General features: G+C 40.5%; 2 protein-coding genes across 7 annotated transcripts in view; one reads left to right on the plus strand and one right to left on the minus strand.

Moving 5' to 3' along the window:
• The window catches only part of LOC103465338 (calcium-binding and coiled-coil domain-containing protein 1-like), a 15,508-nt gene extending 5,602 nt beyond the window's left edge, over positions 1–9,906 (plus strand). For 2 of the 3 annotated variants that reach the window (XM_008410059.2, XM_008410058.2), the window contains exons 4-14: positions 2,350–2,555; positions 2,694–2,906; positions 3,879–4,027; positions 4,102–4,171; positions 4,815–5,069; positions 5,166–5,279; positions 5,533–5,628; positions 6,464–6,551; positions 6,637–6,791; positions 7,618–7,700; positions 9,240–9,906. In XM_008410059.2, the coding sequence (XP_008408281.1) occupies positions 2,350–2,555; positions 2,694–2,906; positions 3,879–4,027; positions 4,102–4,171; positions 4,815–5,069; positions 5,166–5,279; positions 5,533–5,628; positions 6,464–6,551; positions 6,637–6,791; positions 7,618–7,700; positions 9,240–9,267 (1,457 nt within the window). In that variant the 3' untranslated portion in view covers positions 9,268–9,906. The remainder of the gene's footprint in view (positions 1–2,349; positions 2,556–2,693; positions 2,907–3,878; positions 4,028–4,101; positions 4,172–4,814; positions 5,070–5,165; positions 5,280–5,532; positions 5,629–6,463; positions 6,552–6,636; positions 6,792–7,617; positions 7,701–9,239) is intronic. The other variant, XM_008410060.2, reaches the window with a different exon arrangement.
• Positions 9,907–10,348: 442 nt separating this feature from the next.
• LOC103465339 (retinoic acid receptor gamma-A-like) overlaps positions 10,349–27,593 on the minus strand; it is a 50,482-nt gene continuing 33,237 nt past the window's right edge. For 3 of the 4 annotated variants that reach the window (XM_008410061.2, XM_008410063.2, XM_008410062.2), the window contains 7 exons: positions 17,548–17,696; positions 16,140–16,281; positions 15,767–15,930; positions 15,459–15,635; positions 15,088–15,292; positions 14,813–14,971; positions 10,349–13,859 (listed from right to left, as the gene is read on the minus strand). In XM_008410061.2, coding sequence (XP_008408283.1) covers positions 13,549–13,859; positions 14,813–14,971; positions 15,088–15,292; positions 15,459–15,635; positions 15,767–15,930; positions 16,140–16,281; positions 17,548–17,696 — 1,307 coding nt within the window. In that variant the 3' untranslated portion in view covers positions 10,349–13,548. Of the gene's footprint in view, positions 13,860–14,807; positions 14,972–15,087; positions 15,293–15,458; positions 15,636–15,766; positions 15,931–16,139; positions 16,282–17,547; positions 17,697–27,593 lie in introns of those variants that run through there. The other variant, XM_008410065.2, reaches the window with a different exon arrangement.

Here is a 27,593-nt window from a genome sequence, read left to right on the forward strand (position 1 = left end):
GTCTTTCTTCGGACCTCCTTGGTTGATTGGAGGCCCTTCTTTCTTCAGACCTCCCTGGTTGATTCAAGGTCTGTCTTTCTTCAGACCTCCCTGGTTGATTGGAGGTCTGTCTATCCTTGGTCTCCTCTGTTTGTAGGGAGCCTTCTCTTTGCAGGGGGACCTCTGGTCGGGTGGAGACTCTAKGATGGTTGTTTTCTAGAGCAAGTTTCAACTCCACCTTYAGGTCCGCMACCTGACCCTGCAGAGCTTTCACCRTTTCCTCCTGAGCCTTAAATTTGGAGGCTTGCTCAGAGTGACTTTTGAGCTGCTCCTCATATTTGAGTCTCACTTGGTATTCTTCCATCATTACTTCAATCAGACCTTTATTGTGGGAGGCGTATTTTACAGCCTCCCACTTGAAGTATTCCAGCTGTTGAAGAACGGTCTTGTCAGTTGTAACTTTGGTAGAGCAAGAATTCTGTTCACGATTGACTTGCAGGTGACGTTCTTTTTCCAACAGTTTTTGCAGTCTTTGAATCTCCTCCTGCTGGGATTTGACTTCAGCTTGACATGCAACCCTTCTGTCTCTTTCCTCATGGAGTTCAAAATTCTTTGTCTGCAGTTCTGTTTTAAGATCGTCTACCTGCTTTGTCAAATCTTTGACGTGTTGGCTAGTCTCTGCCACGTCTTGCACCGAGGGGGTGATCTTGAAGCCAGCAGAGGGTGTTGTTTCCTGCTTGACTTCCAAAGATGTTGAACTCTCAAAGTCGCCGGAAGGACTTGATTCCCCCTGGATCTCTGATTCAACTTCCGGCTCAATGGGGCTGTCATCTTCAACAGGGAAAATGACAGCGTCATAGTCGACTTGGATGTTGCGGTCTACAATGTCGACCCATGAAAGCTTAGCTGGAAAAGCTTCATGTGCGCAAACAATCTGTTGTTGCTTCATATCTATAATCTAGTAACTTCTTGGTTCTCTGAACGTCGTATGTGCTCTGAAGGGTGATCTGTCGCGATTGAACTGTGGAACAGATCAGAGAAAACTCTGTCTGTGAGCTACATTTAAGAGAGAGATTCCCTTGTGATATCATAGAGTGTTGACATCACTGTGATGTCATTGATTCCATTGGAACTGAACATTCTATCCACCTTACTCCTGGGAGGCTTACTGGGGAAACGGTTATGGGTCTTACTTCTGGTGACTAGCAGAAGTAGCAGTATTTCATTGTAATTTATAGGGTTTTTAGCTAATCTATATTCATGATAGAAGTTACATCTTTGGTCGGTTAATACACTGCACAAACATTTGCATTTCACTGCTCCCCATTAGCATTAGCCTTTTCTCTAAAAATAGCTTTTATCTATTTATCTTATTTATTAGTCACAATTACTATACTGAATGGAAGAACAAAAGGTAAAACAACATGCTAGTGAAAGCATTTAGGCTAATGTTAGGAAATTGGTTCATTTTAACTTATACACTAACTTTAACATACAGAATGGAGTAATTTCATGTTACTCAACATGTTTGTGACTCTCCACATGCTATTGAGTACATTGCAGCTTACTTTAGCATTGATGCTAATTTGTAGCATCAGATGGGGGCACACTTTGGCAGGCCCCATTTAAATTTCTTCAGAAATTTTCAAGTTTCTCAATATTCTTCTCTCTCTATCATTATTGATACATTAAGCTTAAATAGCATTGTACTTTTTTTTGTAGAGAATAACATATTTTGAAATATATTTACTATGGTTACCTCAAGTTTTTAACTTTGTAAAAGACGCACATCTTTCATAAATGACACATTTGGTGTTGCAGGGTTTAGACATTCAGATACCCGGCACTGTAATCCATCTATAACGCAGAAAATACTTAATATTTCATTTATTTTATAATGATTCAGCCAATGTGAGTACAGTGAAGCATTGAAGATGCTTTGTCTCATAGAGCCAAAAAATGAATCAGGCAATATTGCTAGCTTTTTTGAAACTCTGCACATTTCCCCCATCCGTTGTAAAATAATTGATGCATTAAGCTCGTGTGATCATGTTAGTATCATAAACTACAAGATAGATTTTGCGTGCGTAAAAATCAACAAGGAATATCAAAATGATATTTTGCGTTTTAACAGAAACATGTAAACTATTTTAGCTAAGTAGAACAGGTTTTTAAATACGTAGAGATCTCAGGAATGCTTGGGTTTAAATGCTTTTCCACAGTTTCCAATGCAAAACCCAAAGAACTGAGATCAACTAAGAATAAAAGCTCAAGAGCTTTTTATCTATTAACCTGTTAATGTTTAAGGTTTACCGTATTTGAAACTGTAAGTCTGAATATAAACGGTGAAGCTCTATATTTCTTCTGCAGCATCGTACTTGCCTCGCCCCAGTGCTGTGGAGTACCAGTTTGTTTATGTGGATAAGGAGGGAAAGGTTTGTGCTCGCAGCCGTCCGTTCACGTTCTGTGCCCCAAAGCCGCTGGAGGAGCTGGAGACGCTGAAGGAGGAGCAGGATGAGGAAGACGGAGAGGAAGAGGAGCTGATGCTGGTCATCCCCAGAGCGCAGCTGCTGCAGGTGAGGGAGGAAAACTCCCACATTCACTGTGACGGTGAACTGTGATGAAGACTCCGACGTTGAGGAATTAGCAAATCCTCTGACCGGTTTCTGTAAAAAAGGAATAAACTCTTCCACGTTTGCCTTTACCGTCGCCAGAGTCGGCTCGAGCAGAGCCTCAAGAAACAGGTGGGCTTTCAGCGAGCTCTGGACGAAGCCAAGAAGGAGGTGGAGGCCGAAAAAAATACCAGCAAAAGAGCAAGACTGGAGTGGGAGACAGAGAGGCAGGTGATGAAGGAGGAGATCACTGAGCTCAGAGACAACCTGCGGCAGAGCTGTGAGATGCTGAAGAGGCTGGAAGAGAAACACACGGTAAGAAGGGCTGGACGCCGAACCACACTGGTTTCTATCCACACACTGAAACACACTGAACACTCATAACTGTGATGAACGCAGAGATATCCCCAACCCCGTTTACATTTTCACTTTTTGTCACATTACAACCACAAACCTAAATGTGTTTCATTGAGATTAAATGTGACAGATCAAGACAAAGTGGTCGGTAATTGTGAAGTGGAAGGAAAATGTTCAGCTGATATTTTAAAAAGTGGAGTACAGCAGGAACTGAACCAGTGGAGAGAAAAGACTTCATTAAGCGAATGAAGTCCCTGGAGGAGCTGCAGAGAGCAGCTCAGCTGATTCTACAGGGACTGTCAGTCTGCTGGCCTTTATGGAAAACCAGCAAAATACAAGCAAATATTACAAATCCCATTTTTATTTCTCCACAAGCCTGCAAGAAACAAAATAACCAAGTGGAAGAATTAGTTGTTTAAATGAGACTAACATTGATTATTTATTTCTTTTTTTGTTTACTCTACATGCAAAATGCTTTGTGAAGTTGAAAACTAATATTTTGCATCATCTTGAAGATGCCATAACACAAAACGCGGCTGTGGCAGCGTCTTGCTGAGGAGATGATTCTTTTAAAAGAGACAGAGCAGCTTAAAAACCGAGCTGGACGCTAAAAAAAAATCTGTGGTGAGATTTCAACTTGAATTTCAGGTCTGTTCTGATTAATATTAAGCACAGAAAATGAAAAATGTTTCAGTCTTTTTAGGTCCAAATTTGGTGTCCATATTGCTCCTAAGGCTTAGCTTTGAGTCTGAAAAAAACAAAAACAAACTTCTTGTTGTAAAGGAAATTTGGAAACCAGGCTTCAATTTCTTCCCACTCCTCAGTTTTTGGAAAACTCTTTTCATCCGAAGCTTGCAGCTGTAATGAGGCAAAAGGTTTCCGAGTGACATTTTCTAAAACACTACAATCGATCATGTCTTATGCTGAAAGGATGCAAGGTACAGTCAGGAAATTCAGAGCTCTGAACTGAGAAAACTTGTGGCTGAAAAGGGCGAGAACCTGCAGCAAGTCCAAGACCTGAGGGACGAGGTGAAGGTTCTGGCTGACAGAGAAGAGCAAGCCACCATGGAGCTGCAAAGGCAAGAGTTTGAAATATGTATGTGACTGCATCTTATTAATTGCAACTAAAGCTAACTTTATCTTTACTTCACAGGCTGAAGGAGAGAGTGAAGAAAATGTCCTCCCAGATGAAACACGATGAGGAAAAAAGGAAATCCCTGCAGGTGTGAAACTCTGATGGCAGCTTAGTCACAAAGCAGCTTTGTGGAAACAACAAGTTACGTTTTACTTTTACTTCAGTGATACACTGTGAGAAAAACTGAATGAAGAAAAACTTTCTTCGGACCTTTCTTCGGATTTAACAAAACAAAAATAACCAGATATAAACATGCACACGCGCACACACACGCACACCCCCCCACTTCCTCCCACACACACACGCACGCACGCACACACACACACACACACACGCACACACGCGCACACACATCTGCAGTTTCTGTTAAAGTTTCATAAGTTTTACATTGAAACAAATTAATTTGGAAAACAAAAATTCATTTACCTGATGCTGTTATTTTGTAATTATGTTATTTATATAAATGATTTTCATTTTGGTCTTTAAAATACCAAAATTTCCACATAACTTTAGATTTTGTCCATCTGATGATCCCCAAATCTGATGTTTTGATCAGTTACTCAGCATTTAATACTTTTTACTCGAGTAATTTCTTGGACGGACTGTTTTTTTTACAGTTACTTGAGTAAAAATCTGTTTAAGCTACTCTTACTTGTGCACAGTTTTTTGGGTGCTCTACCCACCTGCCTGCCTCTGATTGTCTCAATGAGTCTCCATCTCTTCCCATGCAGGTGGAAGTGGAGGCTTCGGCTGCAGAGCTGCACAGCCTGCAGGAGCAGCTGGAAGCCAGCGACCACGTAGCCGAAGGCCTGCGCAAAGAGCTGCGAGACCTGAGCACCCATCGCAACCACACCCACGCAGAGCTGCACCAAGTCCGCCTCCAGGTGGCGCAGTTCACCCTGCAGCTGTCAGACCAGGACCTGGCCCTCAGGGAGGAGCGGGCCACCTGGGCTCTGGAGAGAGAGGCTTACAGACATGCAACAGAGGTGAAGATCCAGCAGGACCCAGTGCAGGGCAGGCGTGAGACGTATGTGGAACCAAACTTATTCTCTATCCTATTTTTCATCAATTTTTTTGTGCAGGTTGATAAGAAGAAAGTCCAGGATCTGAGCTGTGAGCTTCAGAGGAAGGAGGAGTGGCTCCAGGAGGAGAGGACAGAACGAGACAACCTGGAGGCAGAGCTCGGGAGAGAAAAGGTGAGCTGCCAAAAACACAACGAAAGTCAAAGCATCAACACACCATCAGCTCAAAACGTGATGGTTCGTCGCACACAGTCGCTCGCTTGCTCAGAATGTTTCGGAGAAGCACGCCAGAGTTCGGCGCGGTCCTTTTCTTACACAAATAGACGAACTTCTATGAACAGTGAGCAAACAGTTCCCGACATGGAATGAGTGAAGGGCCATGTCAGACGTCAAAGGGTGTGAGGTGAGTTAGCTGTTCCCCCTGCAGGTGCTGCTGAGCGAAGCCAAGCGGGAGCTGCAGGAGCTGAAGGCCGCTCTGAGGAAGGTCCAGAAAGGCAGAGAGCAGGAGCTGCTGCACAAGCAGGCAAGGCTTCAACGCCGCAAGCAACTCAGGGTTCAATGCAAAACTTCTCTGATTATTGTAGATTTGATTGAATGCGTTATTCTAAAAATCATAGTGTTTAGTTCTTCTGCTTATCTGGTGCCCAGCATGTAGACTGTGTAGCTAAATATGTCACTTTCAGTAAATAAAATCAATTTTAGTTTTGTAAACAAATAAATCTTTTCTCACAACTAAAATGTTACCAATTTGTGCTCTAAAACAGGTTTTATCTGAAAGCCTAAGTCTTCAAGTTCAGGTGTTAATCTGAGTCGCAGTGTCAGATTTTCAAAGTAGAAACGTGACGTAAACATATAATCACAAGCCACAGATAGTTATTTGCTGTCAAACATGAAATATAATCAGCAAAACTTTAGCTTCGTACAGTTTGGGCAGAATGAGCCCGTTTTTAATTTATTGAAGTAAATAAATGAGCTATAATGTGTCACGTGTTGAAGTAGGTACACCTACTGCACACATGTTCCAGTTTACACTTTTTAATTGCTTTTAACTGAGTTGAACATCTGAGTTAAAATAAAACCAAATCTCTCTTAGCCTGGAGTTATAAACATGAAATAGAGCTAACCAAGAGTTAAGCATTATTTGCCTTTTAATCGAAATGAAATAAAATCTTCATTTATTTCAAACATGTAAAATGTCACAAAAAAAAAAAATCAAACAATTAAGATTAAAACAGAATAATTTCAGAAGTTTGCGGAACGTTCTGCATGCTGTGCTGTGTTTTTTTCTCCACTTACAGAGATACTATTCTATTCATTTTTGTCTTACTGCGATAATCTGCGTGACCGAAACCTTCCAGGATTTGGTGACTTGCATTCGGCAGCTGGAGATGAAGCTGGGCATCGGCGAAGAAACGAACCCAAACAACACCAAAGTTAAACGTATCTGTAAGTATAGGGAAAAGGACTTTCATGAACCGGACCGGCAACTTTATTCTAAGGGGGATTAAAAATAAGGAATGTTTTGAAACAGCTCCAGGTTCTTCATCTGAGAAACAGGATTTAGCTCCATCAGCTGCTCCCAGATCTGCTTCTTCGTCTTCCTCCCCGGAGGAAAGCTCCTCCTCTGAGATCCCAGCCGGGACTCTGAGCCAAAGCGAAGGTGACGAGTCGCCCGTTGACTCACAGGTACACCCAGCCGCCCACCCAGCCCTAAACCAAACAACCATTAACGGCGCCTGCATTAGCGATTGACCCACTCTGACTGGGTAAATATTTGATTGTTGTCTCAAGAGATTCCTGCAGCTCTGCTGTGTCACGACTGTTTGCTCCAGTTTCATTGTTGAACGTCTGGTTTTATTGGCTGCTGCAGAAACAGGCCGGGGCAAGACGATCTGTCTGCAGGGATGGTGTGAATAAATTAGACGAAAGCAAACAGCGTGTAAACAGAAAAACCATAAAATAACCAAAAACCACCTTAATAACTAGCCTGTTAATATTCAAATGTGAATCATGTAATTGCCATTGAGACATGTTTATTTTCTAACTGAAAGGAGATTACATTTTTAATTCATGCAAGATAAATGCTACTTTATGTGTTTGTGATTATTTAGCTTGTCTTGTGCTACAGCAAGTTAACGAAACAAACTCCAAGCTTCAGGAAAGAACATCATATTGTTGGAACGTCACCAATAACTTTATTATCTGCAGTACCGTTGAAGAGGAGGAGAGAAATAAAAATAGCATACCTAATAAAAATAAAAATGTTTTTTCCTTTATGTGCCGCAGTGCAGCTGACTGCTGTGTTAAATTAGAAAGCAGCACGTTAAATTATAATGAGAAATCACTTCAGAAATTTGTAACGAACCACGTCCTTCTGTGTTTGACATGCAGAAACAATTTTTAGTTTTCAATGTAGCGCATAAAAAGCCATATTTCCCTGGAAGCCGGTAAATCCGACCCTGGAAATACTGGCTGGCATCACAGGCTCTGACTCAAGTTTCTGTGAAATCAGGATGAAAAATCTCAGCTCAGCAAACGCCAAGCCTGTGAAGGGAAGCAGCTGATCCTGCCTGAACTCGTCAACCCCGTCCTGAGGTGAGAAGAGTCCAGCCACACCGAGCTCTGCTCTAACGCAATGTTTTTCTAGAGGCTGTGTCGCTGAAACACATCGGAGTGAAAATGTGCCCAGTGCTGATGGGAACTTTTCATATGTCTCATTAATTAATCTGTGGCTTTTGATTTGTTTGAACCACTCTTTTCGAGATCAAATGATGCATACAACTTAAATGATAAAAAAAAAAAACAATAACAAGAAAAAGAAATGGCAGCACAAGTTTTAATTTATACACACAGAGTCAAATATCTGCATGCAGCCCCCTTTGCACCTGAACTTCATGCTTTTTGCAGTCATCAGGAATCTTCCACCATATTTACTCCTGGATATTTAACAGGAGGATTTTGTAAAATCAACCTTTTTGAGCTACATGTCACGTTATGATGTTATTCCTTCATCTAAAACAGATCTAGAGTGTTGCTTTGTTTCTCCTGTGCATATGTCGGAAAAAGTAGGAATTTCTTAAACAGACAGAGGCCCAGTTTCAATGCACCAAGTTGAGAAGTCGACATGTGCAGCATTTAAAAAAAAACAAAAAACGAAGGTAACATAGTTACGTGATTGTGCTATATAATAGCACCGTGCGCCTGGAAAATACTTAAAGGCGTCACGTCGCCACGGACTGACATGAAGCTCTCCTTCGACACTCTGAAGCCTGACTAAGGTTTGCAGCTGCCCACATGGAAAAATCAATGCCTTCTGGAGGAAAGTTTTAATGGTCAGAGCAGAGGAAGATTGAGTGATTCAGGGTGAGATTTCTAAATGTGAAAATACCGTAGCAGTTGTCAGACATGGTGGAGGGAGCGTCATGCCGGCGTCGGTGGGGACAGTGACATATGTTATGATAGGCTTGAGTCTGGGCTTGGTGGTTCCTGGGCTGTTCATAAACATTACAGCCAGGTGTAAAATCAGTCTTTCTGCTGATTACACTGATGCACTTCACAAAGATGAAGGAATAACGAATGAGGACTACGTACAAACTAAACTTCAGCTGAAACCTTCAACTGGAGGGGCTGAAACTTGGACCTGTTGGTGTTTTCCAACAGGACAATGATCCTAAACTGGACTTTTAATGTGTAAAACAGGTTCACTGATCTGATCCCTGACTTCTGGTGCTTAGAAATGTTCTGGCAAGCCTTTAAAAAGCCAAGTCCATGCCTGGAAACCAAGTAGGCATAATAAGCTACACCGTTTCTAATGAGAAGAGTTGATAGATTCCAGCCAGGCTGGAAAAACTGTGCAGCCGATTTTCCTTCCAAGGAGCATTTCACCAGTGAGTCGTCAGAGACATTAAGTACACATTAAAAGCAACACAAGCTCTAAGTAACGGTGTTTGTATTTAGGAAAAACGATTCAACTAAATCATCAAAAGCCCCCAAATTACTGTGAAGTTGCTGCCCACGGTGACGGAGGCGTACCACAAACGAAAACAGCGATTCGTTTAAAATCAGCTAAAAGTTTGTTCTTAAGTGTAAATCTGTCACGATGTTCTGTGAAACTTCCCTCTGTTTTCTCTGCAGTGAGCTGGCCGACTCCCCAATGTGGTAACAGGACAAGGAGCAAGCAGCTTTGGTGCCAATAGTGTTTATTTGAATACAAACTAAACAAAGAGCATTTAGTTAGCGTTTGTTCCTTATATTTGTGAAAATGCACTTTATTTTATTTATTTTTTCCTGAGTGGTCAATAGTTTCATGACTTTATTACGTTATAGGAAATATTTCTCGTGTTGGGTGCGAACCTCGACTCAGGTTACGTGGATTTTAGTACTTGCAATTCAATCCTCCGTGCTCCAGCCTTTAACCTTGCTGTAATGTGAATATGTGGCAAATGTTGTGAGAAATATGCCGTTGGCCTGACTTTCATACTCTACGTGTTGTTCTGGTGCTATTTTGGCCCCTGGATTTTGCATGAGAGCACGACTCCTAAAACCGTGTCAAATGTGTGGGCGTGCGATCACAGTCAAGTGTGAAATGGTCTGTTTCAGCTTTCCAAGCACCGAGTCGGGAACATGAGCGCCACTCTGCAGCGCCGCGGTGCTGGGAAACTGTGTTCAGGGATCTTAGGAAAACACTAGCAAGTGTTGTGTGGTTTCTGTGCTTTGTTGACAACATGATGCTGACAGAAAAACAAGATCCTGATCATTAAAATGATACACAGACGTCTGCATGATGGAGGTCTTCACTTGACTGGAGTTAAAGATGTTATTATTATTATTATTATTGCAGGGGAATATTCTCACATTAAAAATATTTTATTTAAGAAATATATATATATATATATATATATATATAGGTTGGCACATTTATTTTTCATTCTGTTAGAAATACTAAAAACTGTAAAAACAGTTAACTTTAATAAGCTTATTGTTAAAAATTACCCTTTTTGAAAAGATTTGTGAAAACAATTAAATTGAATTAGTGTTTTTTTTTAATCCTGTTTTTGAAATTTTGCAAAAACAGTAAATTTTTTCTCATAAAACTGTAAAAACAATTAACTTAGCTTTGTGTTTTTTTTAATTGTTCTTTTTGAAAAACTGTATGAGCAATTAATTTTAATTAGCTTTGTTTTTTTTAATAGGTCTTTTTGAGAAACAATTAATCTTAATTACCTTTATTTTAAAAAATTTGCTTGTTTTTTTTTTGGCTGAAGAGGCCCTTAGAAGCCACTTGTGGTTCTGGAGCTGCAGATTGCTGACCTCTGCTCTGGTCCATAGTTCTGGCTCCTCTGTTTTGATTTTCAAAAGGATTCAGGTCTGGAGTCTGAGATGAACATGATGGAGGAAAGTTGATTTAGTGTCTGTGGAATCATTTCTGTTAATTAGGTGACATGTTTCGAATCATTATCCTACTAACCCCCCTCCCCCCAAAAATGCATTTGTTTATTTTAATTGAATTAATAGAAATCAACAACTAGAAACAAGCAGCTATTTTTAACCTACGTAAAAATGTCATCAAACTATTGTTTTATTGTGAGGTTATGTTGCTGCAATAAAAGTAAATAAAATGAAATCAGTTTTTAAGTATCTTTTCCAGTGGTACCCACAAATGTGTCCATGTCTGTAAATGTTTGTTGGGGAAAAAAAAAAAGTTGAGACAACTGGACACTATAATGTCTGAGAACAAAAAATGCTTTTATCAAAATACAGGAAACATCATAAAACATTTAATAGTAAGCATAAAAAAGCAAACATAGTTTCAGCCTCTTGTAGAAATGTAACCAGAGCATTTCAACACAGTTTTTGAATTTGTTTGTAGCTGTGTGCATCAAAGCTAGTTTGGTTTCTCAGATAGAAGAAGACACAAGATGAACGTCGTCGCTCCCTGAACACGTAGATAACATGCCTGGAATAAAATATTAAAGACATTTATCAGCAACAACAAAATGTTAGAGAGATGAGATTTATCCAGCTTCATTATAAAAAAAAAAAAAAAAGTAAAATCCTGCCCAACACAAAGTGACGCATCTGTCTTTGGTCTTTTATTTTTATATTGTTACATATCTATGCTTATAATGTTGCTGGCTTGAGAGTTTGGCGACAACCTCTGTGGTTAATTTATTGCACCGGCTCAAATTCAAGATAATTAATAACATCAGAAACAAAGCATTTACTTTGAAATTAATAAACATTATAGGATCTGAAAAGATCATCAAAAGTCTAATTTTGGCTGGTGCTATTCTACAATGTGTGCGTGTGTGTGTGTGTGTGTGTGTGTGTGCGTGGGTGTGTGTGTGTGTGTGTGTGTGTGCGTGTGTGTGTGTGTGTGTGTGTGAGAAAGCAACGTTTTGATCCAACAAGAACAAATACAGCTTAATGAAAATCCTGAGTTTTGCCTTTTTGATGACTATTAATCTGATTATAAATACTTTGTTATTAATTTGGAAAACTTGAGTACTTTTGGTACTCAACACAAGTCTTTCATTTGATCAGTTTTATTCTATTAGCAAAGAACTGTAATATTTTATTTCACTAAAATATCACCTTGTGCTTCAGGAAGACACCCGTTTACTGCTGATGCTGTATGATACGTTTTGATCAATTAACAATCGTTCCAATTAATTCATCTCTGAGATGAGGCTTTTAACTCAATAAATTCTTCAGTAATGTTTTCTAACTTGTAACCAGAGCCGGCCCAAGGTATAGGCAAACTCATGGGATATTTGATTCGTCTCTGATGTCAAAGTTTGCAGCAATTTGACCCCAAAGTTGAACATGTTTCAGTCGGACAGTCAGTGGGATCAGCTAACTACTATTAATACAATGCATTTTTCTCTATTTTATACATTAAACACTAATGTAACACGATAGTTTGCACAACATTACGTGCGGTAGTGGTTTACTTAGATGCAAATTGTTAGAAGTACTAATTGATATTTTATATATGTGACTTTTAAGATATTTTAGATAAACAACCCAAAATTTCAAAATGACATATTTATCAACAATCAACCTGCTTTTAAATTTTCTCTAAAGGCTTCTGGACATCAAATTTAAACTAAAAGTCCTTTATATTTAAAATGTAGCTTCATTAGTTTATTAATTTATAGATTTAAAACATCCTAAGTTTTAGTGGGTCAGTGGTGGCTCTCCAGATCAAAGCCTGGACAAGTTTGGACAACTTTGGACCGGCTCTGCATGCATCCAGTGTGTTCAGAGCAAATCGATGATACTCCATATTCAATTTAAAATACATCTTTTTGAGAGCTTTGTCTATTAAATGTATTTTTAATAGTTCATACATTTAAACATGGAATGTGTGCAAATATGGAAAGCTATTATACTTGGCATTATTTTAAAATGTTTGTTTCTTTTTATTCCGTCTGCGCTTTCGAGTTTGAATTGTTGAAAATGGCACACACAAGCACACACACACTACCTCCTGAGTATATTTATTTTAATATATGTTTAAATATCTTTACTTGCAATATCACAAGTTCTTTCTTGACTTTATATGACTGGGATTTTTAGTTTTGCAGAAACTGTTACACAGAAAGGTGAGACAGAATCAACCTGAGAGCGAAGGATGACCCCTCTGAAGATTTAAAGATTTTAATGGGGGGTCAGAAATATACATATAGATTTATAAAAACAATGAGAGATATGTCTTGTGTTTGCATTTTTTCCTATTTGGCACCAGAGTTAAAACACCAGCTTTCCTATCGTCCTCTCAAATAATTTCAAGATTGAAAAACTTAATCCGATTTTTCCGAGTTTGAGTCCTGCTCATGACTCTCTTGTCTCTCTATCACACTTTTAAATGCTTTTGTCCAATAAAGCAGAAATGAAAAGGGTTAAAAGTTCAAACTTCACACACATCGAGTCGAATGAGAGTAAAAAATATATACCAAACAAAAGAAGAGACAAACAGACGTAAAGGTAACATGCTCAGGAAAAGGACGTACACAGAAAAAAAAAAAGTTGCATAATCTCTGAGAAATAATTCTGAGAAGACATTCGTGGCACACAAACACCATGTAGAGCTCAGCTGCTGCAATCAACCATTTTATACAAAGCATAGCCCTTAAGAGACAGAAGAGGAGGAGCTCCTTTTCTTCCTCCCAGCAATCCTTGCTGCTCTGTGGTGTTGAACTTAGGAACTTTTTTTTTTTTTTGCAAAGTCACGTCGATATTTTAACGGTGCCCTCATTCATCCACTGAAATGTAGTGCTTTTTCTCTTTGTTTATTTTGCTTCCTATTCTGAACTGAAAACAGTTTCCTCGAAGTCAGTATGTACAGTTTATCACAATGTCATTAACGAGCCTAAATCTGTGAGGTGGCGTTGCTCTGTGCGGCTCAGCGGTCTCTCGGACAGGAAGCGGCCTTCCTCTCTCACTGCGACTTTCCCGCCACGGCCTTCTTCTGCGCCGCCTCCCCCCACGGCTCGCCGTCGCTGTCCGCCCCCCACTCCCTCTCCTCGTCCCAGAAGTCGTCCTCCTCCTCCTCCTCTTCCTCCTCGAAGGCCGACTCGTACGTGGACTTCTCCTCCTGCTTGATTGCCTGGATGGCCGGCGGAGGGGCCGAGGCGCTGTCGCTGGAGTCGCTGCTGTCCTCGAAGGCGTCCGGGTTCTCCAGCATCTCCCTGATCAGAGGCGGCATGGGGCCCGGGATCTCTGTCTTGAGGGTGATGGCTCGCTCGGCACCTGCGGGCGAGCAGAGAGGCTCAATGTCGAAACAAACTGTGCTCCTCTCAGAGGAAACAAGCAAACTTTAATTTTAGATTAAAGACAGAGTAAAGCTAAAAGAAGTTGCTAACAAATAAAATCTGAAAAGTGTGGCCTGCATTTGCATTCAGTGGGAGTGGGAATCTGAGAGGAGTTGTTGGGGAAGGCGGATGGAGCTGAATGCGGAGTGCTGCTTAACTTGCATATGTTAAGGAAAGACTGCAAACGATGTGTTTTCGTTACTTTGCAGTGAGTGACAAAACTGCTGACATCTTCCGCATGCATATTAAGTGGTAAACCTTACAAAGGTGACCTATTATGTTTCCTTGAATAGGTTATAATAGGTCTATGAAATATACAAAACATGTTCATTACATTTTTTTGGACAAAATTCTTATGAGATTGTCTGGTCAGCTCTGCCTGTTTTGAGCTCCTTTCAGAATGAGACGTCTTGGGGCATCTTGTTACTTTAAATCAAAATAAGCCGCTGCTGGCCACGTCCCCAACTCGACGTTTACACTCGTACATGAAAACACCTACAAACAGATGCGCAACTATACAACCGCACATCTTTGAAAAGCAGACGTGGAGCCTCCTGCACAACCAACAAGAATGAAACAAGTGGTTTCTGGGTGGTAAGTCAACTACAAAACCTTTGTTTTTTCCAGCAGCCATTGCACAGCAGTAAAACCAGATGACCAAACGTGCTGGAACTCAGTTTGACAGGCTGGGTTTCGCTGGGGTTGCTACTTTGGCTGTTTTTAGAAGCCGTAGAAGCCCAAATGGAAGTATGACAACATAAAAAAACAGGGATTTTTCATAATATGTCCCCTTTAAGATTACAACCGGGAGAGGAAAACTTACGTTTTGATTAACTGAAAAAAATTCTGCGAGTTTAATAATAATAGTAATAATTTAAAGAAAGCCCTAACCTTTGGTGCTGATTCCTCGCAGGTCTGTGACTTTCATCAGCATGCGAGGGAACATGTGGGGCTTGTTCGGGCGTCTGCGGCGAGTGTAGATCTTTAGAGCCTCCAGCAGCGGCTCCTGGAGTTTGTCGACCTTCTCCGGCTCTTCCAAGTCCATGCGGTCTGGTGAGGGGCGAAGAGGAAACAATATTAGCCTCACAAACAGCTGGCAGGAAGATATAAACAAAATGAGACACTTTCTAGACTTAGTGGATCGGCCGGCTCACTAAACCTTTTACCTCCACAAATGAGACAGATTGCGCTCAGGAGCCCCGTCTCTGTGTCATCCATCTCCAGAGGCAGGAGCTGACCAGCGAAGGCAAACACTAGGTCTGTGAGCGGCCCAAAGCCGGCGTTGTGCATCTGGGTCCTGTTGAGAGTCAGGCCGTCTGAGAACGTCATCGTGTCCTGCTCTGGAGTGTAGCGGGTGCATATCCTCAGCATCTGCACGAGGGAAGGCAAAACATTACAGAACACGGGGGGGAAAAACATTTATATTAGCTTTAAAAATAAAATCTAACATCTGCTTTGTCTCAAAAAGTGAGGCAGCATGATGAATGAGAAAGCCTTGGGAAGGTGGAGGGTCGGGTAAGCAGGAGAGGGCTAATACCAGGATGTCCAGGCATGCAGATTTGAGGAGGGTGATCTGGTCAGCGATGGTGAGCGTAGTGAAGCCTGGTAGTCGCTTGGCAAACTCCACAATCTTTATAATGCACTTAGTGGAAAGCTCACTGAACTTATCCCACAGGCCCAGGTCCAGCTGCACTCTGTGGTCAGCGCTGGAGTTCTGGGAAAGAGAAACAGGGACACTTTTTTGTCTGTGCAGAGTTGGCACCGTGGCTCGTCCTGTCTGGAAAGCAGAAAGGACGAGCCTCGGTGCGGACACTCCGCCGTGCGTGGTGGAAGTCAAAAACTCACTGTGGTGTATTTTCCCAGCTGGCACAGAGACGGGAATGTCTCTTGGTGAGCTTTGCTGACTTTGTTCACGAGCTCCTCCAGTTCTCCACTGAGCTCGTAGTTCTCGGGCAGCACCACCTCCTCCTTCACGTCCTTCTTCTTCTTGTTCCTGTCGTTGCGCACGGCTGAAGGTTGAAGGAAATCCGGTTACCACAGGATGTTCAGCTGTGATTTCGCAAATCTGTGATCACAACAACTCGCAGGCCCAGCCCACACTTATTGGCCCTCCTGATAAGGTTTAAAATAAGTTTTCAATTAAACCTAAATCTAAGTCAACTTAAAACGGTTCTATATAAATTAATTAACAGGAAGAGTTGTTTTCCAGCCCACAAACCTTCTTTGGACATGCCGACCTCGAAGCACTTCTGCAACCGACAGTATTGGCAGCGGTTGCGGGTCACTTTGTTAATCTGACAGTTCTTGTCTCGATGGCAGGTGTACACCATGTTCTTCTGGATGCTCCGGCGGAAAAATCCCTAAAAAAAAAAAAAAAGCAGAAAAGACTCTGATTTATTTCCTTGGTCTGAGTTTCCAGAACAGACAGAAACAGGACAGCTCTCAAAATGTTTCCACTTTAGCTAACATGAAGGGGGAGCGTAATCTAATTACAGTGTCTTTCAGAGTATTGGTACCCCTTCATGTTGCAACCTCAATGTATTTTATTGAATTTTAATGTGATAGACTGACACAAAGTCTTGCACAATTCTGAAGATGAAGTAAGTCTTACAGACCTGAAAAGTGCGGTGTGCATTTTTGCTTGGCCACCCTGATTAAATACTTTGTTGAATCATCAGCAACATTTGGTTTACGTCTCTTCCTGCTTTTAGAGACAAACATTTTTGCCCATTCTATCTTGAAACTGGCTCAAACATCTGTGTTTGTGAACATCAGTCTCTAAGTCAGGTTCTCCTAGTCAAATTAGATACAGGTTTGGACTTTGACTGAGCCATTCTAGCACAAGAACATGCTTTGATTTAAACTATTACACTGCAGCTTTAAATGTAAGTTTATGGCTCCTGATTTGCTGGAAAATGAATCTCCACACCAGTCTTAAGTTTTTATGCATCCTAACAGGTTTTCTTCTGGGATTACCAGGTATTTAGCTCAATCCATCTTCCCATTAATCTGTTCAGTATAATTGCCACTACTGAACTGCTGGATTTTTATTCTGGTCATCAGTGAAAAGAGATACATATAAATGAGATACATAAATGAGATCTTCCTTTTAAAACCTTTTATTGTTCAATATTTTTTGATAACAACATAGCTTTTCCTTTCTCTGAACCTCCATGCACTACTTTGAGTTGGTCTTTATGGCATGTGTACATGCTGCAAATAAATGATCAAAGAAGTCATTTTTAAACAGCTGCAATCTGTTTTTGTTAACATTTAAATGCCTTTGGGTTAAACTTTTATGGAAGAAGTAGTCTCATATCTTTTAAAGTTGAAATTTAAGCGACAACTTCTCATTTATTCTGTATTTTAAAACCGGATTGGGAAACACCGAACTTCCAGATTATGCAGCGCGCCTGTGCAGTGGCAGTGAGTACACACCAGGGGGCAGCAGCAAACACACAGCTGCGCTCTTCACACATCTGTTTGGCTCTCGGAGAGAATCAGGTTCCCACTCTGGGTTTCTTTAAAACTGACCTCAGCTGTTCAGCTTCTTCTTATTATTCTTCTTCTTTTTCTTTTTTTACACATGTCCTGTAAACTCTGCATGTACCTCTGGCTTCATTTACCTTGCAGCCCTCACAGGAGCTCACTCCGTAGTGATAACCAGATGACTTGTCCTGGCACACAAAGCACGGCTTGTAGACCCGTGGTGGAGGCGGAGGGGAAGGGGAGCTGGGCACCATCTCCTCTGAACTGGTGCTCTGCGTCTCCACCGCTGCAGGGCAAGAAAATTTTAAAAAAAGAAAAAAAAAAGGGGAAGAAAGGTCACTTATTATAAGAATGCATCTTGTTTGCATTAATCCTAAGTGTCTTTGAAATAATGATGAAAGCAAATGCAGCAGCTGATTAGGAGAGAGTGGTCAACAAACAACCCCCATCCTTCCTCGGGGCCACCCTGTGGAGCCAGAAGGGAACAAGCTCAAAAGCAGACATTTTTAAGAGAAAAGGGAGGAGGGCGGGGGTCTCTGCTGATTGACAGGGACTTAAAAGAGACACAATTAGCTGATGGCCAGATGGCCCTGCTGATAAAAATGCTGATTGGCAGCTGAGCTTTGATTGGCTTCACCATTTATTGGAGAGCAAGAGGGGCAGTGGGACACCTCTGCTGACTTTTTGACTCGAATGTAAAAATTTTTGCACGTGTGTGTTTGTGCGCACACCCATATGCTTTGTTTTCCTTTTCTTTTCTGCTATTTTATTTGGAAAAGCCATCCGACCGGACCTGCCCGTCTCCCCGAAGCCCCATGTGAACAAACAGAGGTGGGATGTTTACGAGACCTCGCTGTCTCCCTCCGTCCCCTCGCACTGTCTCGCTAAGGAAAATTTCACACTGTAGAACAGCATATTTTTTGGCAGAGGCCTTCCACTGCTCCTAGTGAAAAAGATTCAAGACAAACAATGTTTAATGGTTGCAGTAAAGTTCATCCAGCTGTGGTTTCTTGCACTTAAATGACAACAGGGCAGAAGACGTGAGGAAAAACTGCAACGACCTGATTATCTATTTAGAGAACAGAGTTGCGGAGAGACCAGAAAAGGATCATTTTATGCTTGACCGTTATTGGCTGAATGGAAATTAAAATGTATATTTTTTTTCAAACAGTAAATAAAAACTCTCCCCTGTGTCGATGTTGTTAGAGAGGGAAGATAACTCAGCCTGCTGTTTTTAGCATCAGTGATGTACACTTTTAAATGACTTTGCAGGAATTACTAAATGTGCTTCAAGAGAGGAAAGACAACTTGTGTGTTGAAGCTGAGAGTATTATTGTAAAGTTGCTACTTAATTATTTGAAAAACCTTTTATTTTGTCATGCAGCAGCCATGTTGGAACATGAAACAGTGAGGTGTTTTTGAAAATGTTACAATGTGAGATTGATTCTACGACTACTGCAGAGATTACTGTGCTGATTGTGGTAAAGATTGATGATAAAAGATGCTGAAGAGAGCTTCAAACGTCAACTCTTTAATAATTTTGTCTTTTCTCTTAAATATTAGCAAAATCCAGTTTATGTGCAGAGCTGTGTAGCAGCGTCCGCTCTCCAAAATTCAAACTTCTATGTAAGTTTGGATTGTTTTTAAGTAGCAATTGTTTTGTGTTGCTACAAACATCTTATTGTTGAAACACGTGAATGTCAAAAGCAAAAGAGGAATCGATCAAAATGAGCATTTAAGCCGATCAGAACTTCAGAAAATCTGGGAATGGAAATCTAAAGCAAACGCTCCGATCAAATGTGCCTTTCAACTTTCACCTTCAGTCACCCCAACTTCACCTCTCTGAGCCCACGCCTGCCCCCACCCCTCTGTTTCCTGGCCCTAAATTCCTCAGTGCAGGCTGGACGGGGTTTAATAGTTGCCCAGGCTCATAACCAGCCCAATAAAGGTTGTGTCTCGGATGGGAAGGGGGCCCCGGCCAGGGTGACGGCCTCTTTATTGGGATCCAGTCACCTTGGCCCGCTATTCACATCAACAGCTCCATCCTTGGTACACTTCCTAGTAAAAATAAAGAATCTGGGGGTCAAATACCCCAAAGTCACAGCCCCTCCTGTCACCTTCAATGGACAGCACAGGACTGAACCAAATGTGGCCCTCACCCCACGGCAGCAACCCCAACCTGAACCCCCGGCTCGTCATTAACAAGAGTGGTAAGGTTTCAAGCCCAGAGAGGCACAAAGGAATTATCTAATAAAAACAGAGAGGGGAAAAATGAAAAGAGAGAGAGAGAAAGGGAAAGCAGGAGGTGAGCCCGAGGACACAAACTTCTCAGTGGACGGGAGGTTAAATAAAACCTTGACTATTTAACTTTGACCTTGACTTCGAAGGCCACTGCTAATGATCGGCAGCCTCCTATAAACTTCACCAATGTGTGCAAGTTATTTTTTAAAAATGGACAAATCAACACCAGCCTGGCAGGAACTAATGCAATTTAAGAACTCATTCCCCATCGAACCCTGCTGGACGCCGAATACAACTAGGCCGTGAAGCGTCAGGCAGACCAAGAAGTCGGTAAGCTTTCAACACGGCTGCTCCTTTCCACAACAAACCCACTATCTGTGAAAATAATCCCTGTAACATAGTAAGTTGTTTTCAAATCGACGGCTGGAGGTATTTTGTAAGCCTCTAACTGATTTTGACAAAGAAGAAATCTGCAAGTTTGTACACGAGTCCCCGGGATGAACGCTTCCCTCTCCGGGCTTCTTCTTCTGCAACAGGAAACCAGAACACACCGACCGGGATCACAGCTCATTAGCAGCTATTCATCTCTCTGAGACACATCTGCATAATTTAGGGGTTTTTCTGTTGGTTTTTGAGTCTCAAAGAGACCTGTACAAACATTACTGTCAGGATTAATTTATTCAAGTTAAATCCAGAATTTCCAGCTCCTCCAGCAACATTTGAATTTCTCTTGCGACCTATGAGAACACGTCATTTAATCATTTCTGCAGCATTTAAGAGCCACAGGTGGAGACCACACTGTCCCGTCTGGATTAAATGTTTGCATTTTGACTCATCTGGTGTGCTCTGCAAAGCAAAAAGCTGCAAAAAAAAAGAAAAAAAGAAAAAGAATCTCCTGATTAAATACTGTATGCAGTGAAGAGCAGTACAATGAGTTCATTTCAAGCTATGCTGTGAGATATAGGCAACACCTGGATTCCTATAAAAGATGCAACATCCTGCACACTGAGTGGCACCGCAGTAGAGATGAGGGAAATGGCTAAAAATAAATGGAGCTGCATGATATTAGACAAAAAAATATATATACACAGAAAAAATAAAATAACACCTTTAATTAGAGTAAATTTATGCAGTGGGGGGAGGGGGAGGGATCTTACTTTTTCAAATAATTAAAAAATAAAAAGCAAATCTAACAATTCCTTTAATAACAACAAATCACATACAAGTATTTTCTCCCCATTCTTAATCATTTAATATGTTTATTGTGAAAATTGTTTTTAGGTGAAACTGAGATCTATTGAGTTAACCACCGTTAGCTTGACAAACAAAAATCTCCAACGTTTGCTTTTTAGAGAAGAAACGGCATGTTGGTTGTCTCCATGTTTCCATAACAACAATTTCCAGGAGCTTTTAATAATGTAAGTATCACACGCATTCAAAGAAATCAAGCCAAATTGCTCCTAACATGAAAACATGGTGCAACGACACAGGTATTAAATATTGAAGACATGAAGAAAATTAGGTGCAAAAAGTCATAGAAAGCCAAGAAACCAGCTAAAACCTGTCAGTATTTAGAAAGCATTGCTGTTTCTATGTGAAACAGCAAATGCTTTTGAAATTATTTTAACTGTATTTTTAAATGTCTGAATGTTCCAGTAATCCCCATCGGAGTTGTGATCCAGAAGTAACAACCACAGATGCTGCTGATTTCTGGGCCAAAAGAATAATCAACTTAGGAGCACACACAGAGAGCTCCAGAAAGACCTGGACCCAGTAGGTATGGTTTTTCACCCTGAAAACAAAGAGTAATGCAGTCAACCACAATGACCTCTATGTGCATAAAACTCCACTGCTTAAGGAAAAACACGCTGAAGGTTGTTGGAAATTTGCTGCAGTAGATTTACTCAAGTTCGGTCAGATCAAGCCAAAGGTGAACTCGCTGAATGCCATTTCACAGATCATGTTTGAAATCAGAATTATTCTGTCCAAAACTGTTGCCCCAAAACCAAAGTGCAGTTTGCAGGTGGGATCATCTCGGTGTGAGCTGTCTCGCAGCAGATGGTAATCTCGGACTTCGTAGAACTGCAGGACTAACTTCTGGTAAGAATTTGAAGATTTAACAAGTGTGGATCGTCAAGCAAGACAAACATCCCAAACACGCAGCCGAGGAAACTCAATGCTGGTTTCAGAGAAATGAGATAAAACTGCTAGAACAGCACAGCTCATAATCTGACCTGTAAACAGAACATTTACGGAAAGAACTGTAGATTAGAGAGCATAAAAGGACTGCAGAATTTTAGGGTCTGGGTCAAACTCACACCCGAGCGATGTTTGTTTCTCCATACAGGAGAGACTGGTCATACAAGAGCACACATTTATGCTTTGTGTGTTTTATACTTATATCCCATTTTTACGCCTAGGGCGACTAATTGGCTTTGATTTTTATTTTCTTTTGTATTCTGTATGAATGGATTCCTTTGGTTGCTTCTGACATCTGGTGTGATTTTCAAGTTAACAAAAAAACTAAAAATATATTTACAGAGCAAAAACAGGGCAAGTTTAGATTCAGGCAAAAATATTGGAAATGGTTTGTTTTAGACCAGGGCCAGAGAGTCTCCATAAAACAAAACAAAGCATAAAAAGAAGTATAACGTATTGAAATGAAAGAAAATATTATTATGTTATTATTATTAATGAACCATTATTTCATAATAATGGTTCATTATTATCAAATGAACCATTTTTTTTATAATCACGACGTTCATTTCTGCTGTGACTCAAAGTTTCCAAAGAGCAACAATTTTTGAGTTTTCACCATATCAGATAATTTATCATCTGTATAATAGTTTGTACCACTTCAGCTTTAAATAATTTGGACCTGCACATTTAATTTCTTTCTGACATTAAGCAAATTATTATCAAATGAACCATTAAAAAGTTCTGCATCCTCCAAAAAGGCTTTTAGTCGTCGGACTTTTGACAAGGAAAATCATCTCGGCTTGTGTCACGTCTCAGGCTTAGCCTGGTGTAAATGGTTTTATGTTTAGGGGCATCGGGCGAGTGCGGGGGAGCAGCAGCAGGTGAGATGCACTGTAACCTGATCACTGGCTTCTGTTTAGATAGTAACACTGATGGTGTAAAAGTGGTCCTGTGAAATCCAGTGGGGAAAAAAAAAAACAGCTCCTATTGAAACAGAGAAGCTGCATCTGGCGCCAGGGGAGAGCGAGTGACTGACACTGTCTGAGCGTGGCGAGAAAAGAGAGAGAGAAAGAGGAGGGGGGATTTTACCTGGTGTGGAGAAAGAGGGCGAGGAGCCAAGAACCGTCAGCAGCTGTCATCACCCTGAACTGAGCTCAGCCTTGAAAACAAAAAAAACTAAAAAAAAAACCTCTCTCTTCCTAACCTACAGCTCACCCCTCAGTGTGTCACTCCATCAGTCAGCACACAGAGGAGACAACGGGACTCGTGTGAATCCCCTCCATCCGCCAACTCACACAGTTTCATACGCAACAAAACTATAAATCTCATCTGTCACGCAGCATATTTTTCTATCTAAGCCTCATTTACTCATAGCTGCAACTAAAACATGTAATAAATACCGCGCAACATTCCTTCGCTTCGCTTCCACGCGTCTATCTCTTTCCTCTGCCGTTTCCTCAGCAGTTGTTGTCGGATCAGCACATCCCTGTTTAGACAACAGAGGCCCCTCGGAAAGGAGACACCTTCCTTATCAGCTCACAGGACAGAGAGTTGCAGCCGAATCAAGACATTAGTCATTTACAAAAGTCTGCAGGGGGAAACTTATTCTGAAAAATATCCCTCCAAAAAAAAAGGTTCCAACTTGTACTATTCTGCACTTGTTTAAGTTGATAAGAGTGCCTCGTAACTTTTAGTCTTGCTACTTCTTTTCCTCCTTATGACGTGAAACAGAGGTCCATTTCTCTTAGTCACTCTTCAAACTGACAAAGAGAGGCAAACATGTAATTCCTCAAAGCCAACCTGGTTGTGCTGATCTTCATAGCTCAGAAAATAGCAACAAGTAAAGAGCTACAGGCCTAAAACCTCGACTATAAGTACAGTCTGAACGCAAAGTGGCTGCCGTGCATCGTGGATGGATGATGATGATGAAGATGAAAATATTCCAAATTGAAGCAAACAATGGTATTTCACCAAGTCTCCATAACAACCTATGGATGCTGCATGAAACTGTTTTCTGCCCTACCATCACAAATATAAGCAAATGGAGTTAACGGAGTGCTACTGGGTTAACTTGAACTTGGAGCATTCATTAGACTAGCCTAAAATTGAGCTTTTCAGCAACTAACACTGCTGAAAAGTTCCTAATGCCCATTGTTAAGTAGAGTAGAGCGTCTGTGATGCTGTGGGACTGTTTCTCTACCAGAGGCTCTGAAGTGTTGCTGTAACAGGAACATTGAGAGAAAGTGACGCTTCATAGGCACTGGTGAGAAAATCAAGACGACTGTAAATAAATTTACTCTACACTACAGCAAAACTTCATCTTTCATTGCTCTTGAGCAAGCAGGGTTTTGTGATTTCTCTGCAGTCAAACATGAATCACCGTGTGCTGCAGACACACCTTCACATTCTCCTGGAGTTATTTGTCCATCTGGCTCCAGGGTGAGTAACAGTTCTGATATTTCAGTGTGAAAAGCCCAATGTGTCTTTGTGCTCTAACAAATATGTGAGACCAAATACTTGACTGACACATTATGATGACATAAAGTGTTCAGGAGTTTAGATCGTCAGAGTGCAGAACACGGAGCCCAGAAACACACAGAGGGAGCTGATCCTAAAGGTGTTCTTCTGGCCCGGCCCGAAAGGACCTGGTTCTGGACATGGTCCAGCCTGTTCACTTCTGGTAAGAGGAAGGTCAGAGTCAGATTTCTGAGTAGACTTGCTTTAGTCTTAATGGTTTATGCACAGTTATGCAAGATAAAACCAAAGTTAGTCACATAATAAAAGATGCAAAAGCAAGAAATATTTCCCCAGAAAATAAACTCAACAGTCTGTAGAGAACTTGGAGCGCCGTCTGCTTCCTCAAACCTTGTGACACGTCACTAGTGAATGTTGTTATTTGGTATTTCGTTCTTAATGCTGGATTTTTCCCCTTTGAACAAACGTACTAACATTAAACCGTTACTTTTCCTATAAAAAACCATTAAAAAAGCTTTTTATACATCCGTTACCATTGATCGCAATAAATATTAAGAACTTAATCACTCGCTGATAAATGTATTAAAATTTATTTATGGTAAAAGAAAAGAAAATTTGCTTTAAAATGCAAATCTTAATCTCTAAAACATTTATTCTGGTAATAAATTCAGCTTCTGTCTAACATCTCAAGCCACAAAATGTTCAGCAGCGCACAGTAGGATGTGTGTGTGTGTGTGAGATGTATGGATGCATGGGTCCTGTGATTTCTTTCCATTTGATTTGGAGTGCAACAACAACAAACATGGCGAGGAAACACTGGAAGAAATGTTAAACAGAAATGCAGCACTCAAAACAACTGGACTAAGTCTGTTTGAAAAGGTAATCTAAATAAAATGACCTCAGAGTCTTTCATAAAAACTCAAACTGTCTTTTTCAAATGCATGCGTCACTGTTTGCTGATAGAAAACCTTGCGAGTGTCAGAGATGCTGAGTGGGTAATTACAGCAGGGAGGAGATGGGACACATCTGAGATACAATCCCTTTCATCAGCTGTTCTAAGTTCAATACCAGAGGCACCCCTTCCCCTCCGCCTTCCTCCCCGAGCTCGACCTTCACTAATAACCCTCTTCCCTCCTCCTCCTGCCTTCCTGCCCTGGCAGGAGGAGGAGGAGGAGGAGGAGCCCTTCCTGTCATTGGCAGCGCCTTTAAAAGGGAAGCCTGTGAAAACCGGGCTACTGTCCAGGAGATGGTTCCATAAAACACACACCAAACACTTGAAAAGGAGGCAAGAACACAAACACACATGCACACACACACCTACACACACACACACCCCTACACACACACACACACACGCACACACACACACACACACACACACACACACACACACACACACACACACACACACGTTTGCTAGAAGTACAGGAAAGAAATCTTGCAAAAAGTAAAATAGAACTTAGCTAAAATGTTTGTAGCAGAGATATTGGCCAATGGAGGATAACTTAATGATAAAAGTTAATGATAAAACTTAATGATAAAACAAGACAAACGTTAGACGATTGGAAGTTAGGTCTGGATTTTCATGCATGTGTGAAGAGTTTGCCTGCAGAGTGAGGGGGAGGCTGCATTTATGTGACAGGTTGTTAAATTTAAGTTTGTCTCTCCTGTCCCTTTTGTCCCTTTCTTTCTTTTACAACACCCCATAAACACAGATGGGTTTATATTTTCTCTTTTTTGATATTACAGTCCATATAGCCTCTATATTTCCTCTTCTTGGCTTGCAGGGTCAGAGTAACCATGTGGAACCTTTTCACATTTTGATACATCAAAACCACAAACTTTAAATATTAGTGTATTTTATTGAGAATTTTTGGGCAGACAAGCACAAAGTAGTGCATCACCGTGAATGGAAGGAAGAAATAAAATAATAGTTTTGATTTTTGCAAATAATTTGAATGATGTGTTGATTCGTATTCAGCCCCTCAGAGTTGTCCAGAGCTCAGGATATTGAGTTATAACCAAACCCAGCTGCAGTTTTTTTCCATATATGTTCCCCTGACCTGTTTACTGTTTTCCTTGAACTCTCGAAAGGGGCTAAAACATTTTAACAAAAAAAAAAAAGAAGTTTGTGAAAGCTGATATATGTTGAGGGCAGGTTTGGAGATGCCAAGTTTGGAGACAAGTTTCAACATGACTGGCTTAACAACTTAAAAACAATCAGATACAATATAATATGAAAATGTCTCAATTCTGATGGTTGCAAAATTTATTTTAAAAGGGATTATATCAAACTCCAGTTTTAAATAATGTGAACAATAAAATAAGTATTGTTCATAAAAACTATATAATAAGTAATAGTATTTTTTATATGACAAATACATTTGAAAAAACAAAACAAAACATAGATTAAAGTATTTTAAAACTCAGTTGGGATATTTCTACCTTGACCATTTAACCAAAGCAATACTTAATTCAGAATCCTAATTTGATAATTTATGCAAAAAGTTGCAACTTAAACACTTAAAATTCATGACAGTTATTACAATATATTCACATACATGTCAGACTATTTTGAGTGGCACTGAATAGCAGTTAGGAAATGTGTCTCTTTTTCATATTGCTCCTACATTTATCCACATAACAGATTTATTTGTTTTAAACTCTGAAAACCATAAAGCTACGCCAAATAAAGCTAAAATAAAACTTTAAAATCCATTATTCTTAGTTTTAAGAAAGTTTAACACATCGAAATGAAAAATTAGACATAAAGATTAAAAATTTTCCCTGATGATATCAGAACATAAATATTCTCATATTTACTTCTTCCAGTTTTGTACCGATCAAGGTTGTTGTTTTGTTTGTTTTCCTGTTTTCTGACAAGATAAGGTTATTGCTATAAACCTCTAGATGTCAAAAGTGATTGAAGAAAAGTACCAAAGTATAAGCACTACAGTCTGAATCTAAAATTAGCCGGAGATATTCTGGGCTTGAGGAGAACTGAGTGTCGACTGGATGTTGAAATGCCATGTATTTCACAGTCGGGCTGAGTTATAATCTGAAAACAACGTTCAATGTGACAGAGATTCATAAAAAAAACACCACAGTAAAGCAGCCATTCTGAAAACTAATGTTTAAGATTAAATGTTCAATCACTGATAAAACAACAGTGGTGAATTTTCCATATTCAGCAGGCAGTAATACTAGTAGAAGCCTGATGGCTTTATATTTTCCCAGCAGAGATCCCTGCTCGCAAACTGCAGATTTT

Source organism: Poecilia reticulata, linkage group LG5 (assembly GCF_000633615.1).
Source record: "Poecilia reticulata strain Guanapo linkage group LG5, Guppy_female_1.0+MT, whole genome shotgun sequence".
Lineage (NCBI taxonomy): Eukaryota > Metazoa > Chordata > Actinopteri > Cyprinodontiformes > Poeciliidae > Poecilia > Poecilia reticulata.